Genomic DNA, 1,250 nt, shown 5'->3' with positions numbered 1-1,250 from the left:
ATCGGACTTAACAACGCCTGTCCTCTTTTCACAGCTATAGCCCTCGGGAACCCACTCAGTTGAATCAAAATGGCAGAAGAAGAGATTGCAGCGCTCGTCATTGACAACGGTTCCGGCATGTGCAAAGCTGGTTTTGCTGGTGACGATGCCCCCCGTGCTGTGTTCCCATCCATTGTTGGACGCCCAAGGCATCAGGGTGTCATGGTTGGTATGGGGCAGAAGGACAGCTACGTAGGGGATGAAGCACAGAGCAAGAGGGGTATTCTGACCCTGAAGTACCCTATTGAACACGGTATAGTTACAAATTGGGACGACATGGAGAAGATCTGGCATCACACCTTCTACAATGAGCTCCGAGTTGCTCCCGAAGAGCATCCAGTCCTTCTCACAGAAGCCCCTCTGAACCCCAAAGCCAACAGAGAAAAGATGACTCAGATCATGTTTGAGACCTTCAACACACCGGCCATGTATGTTGCCATTCAAGCTGTGCTGTCCCTTTACGCCTCTGGTCGTACCACTGGTATTGTTATGGACTCTGGTGATGGAGTAACGCACACTGTGCCAATTTACGAAGGTTATGCACTCCCTCATGCAATCCTACGTCTTGACTTGGCTGGCAGAGACTTAACAGATTACCTAATGAAGATCTTGACCGAGAGGGGCTACAGCTTCACAACAACAGCAGAAAGGGAAATTGTGCGTGACATCAAAGAGAAGCTGTGTTATGTTGCTTTGGACTTCGAGCAGGAGATGGCCACTGCAGCATCTTCGTCTTCGCTGGAGAAAAGCTACGAGTTGCCTGATGGGCAGGTGATCACTATTGGCAACGAGAGGTTCCGGTGTCCAGAGGCACTTTTCCAGCCATCCTTCTTGGGTATGGAATCGTGTGGCATCCACGAGACCACATTCAACTCAATCATGAAGTGTGATGTTGACATTCGAAAAGATCTTTATGCCAACACAGTATTGTCTGGTGGGACCACCATGTACCCAGGGATTGCTGACAGAATGCAGAAGGAGATCACTGCACTGGCACCCAGCACAATGAAGATAAAGATTATTGCACCACCTGAACGTAAATATTCTGTCTGGATTGGTGGCTCCATCTTGGCTTCCTTATCCACCTTCCAGCAGATGTGGATCAGCAAACAGGAATATGACGAGTCTGGCCCCTCCATTGTCCATCGCAAATGCTTCTAAATCTCAATGGACTGGCAGCAGATGCGTAGCATTTGCTGCATATGTGATTC

At 49.1% G+C, this 1,250-nt stretch overlaps 1 protein-coding gene across 2 annotated transcripts; it reads left to right on the top strand.

Annotated features, from left to right (window-relative positions):
• The first annotated feature begins 69 nt into the window (after positions 1 to 69).
• Positions 70 to 1,200, top strand: LOC117800181 (actin, cytoplasmic type 5). Of its 2 annotated transcripts, XM_034652714.1 has the most exons (2): positions 70 to 198; positions 325 to 1,200. In XM_034652714.1, the coding sequence occupies exons 1-2, from the start codon at positions 70 to 72 to the stop codon at positions 1,198 to 1,200; spliced, it is 1,005 nt and encodes a 334-aa protein (XP_034508605.1). The 2 variants fall into 2 exon arrangements, with proteins under 2 accessions (XP_034508605.1, XP_034508604.1); XM_034652713.1 differs by having other exon boundaries at positions 70 to 1,200.
• Positions 1,201 to 1,250: the final 50 nt, after the last annotated feature.

This window comes from Ailuropoda melanoleuca, unplaced genomic scaffold (genome assembly GCF_002007445.2).
Source record: "Ailuropoda melanoleuca isolate Jingjing unplaced genomic scaffold, ASM200744v2 unplaced-scaffold65570, whole genome shotgun sequence".
In the NCBI taxonomy this organism is placed as follows: domain Eukaryota; kingdom Metazoa; phylum Chordata; class Mammalia; order Carnivora; family Ursidae; genus Ailuropoda; species Ailuropoda melanoleuca.
Note: the sequence above shows the minus strand (reverse complement) of the source record. Positions and strands in the feature narration are given on the sequence as shown.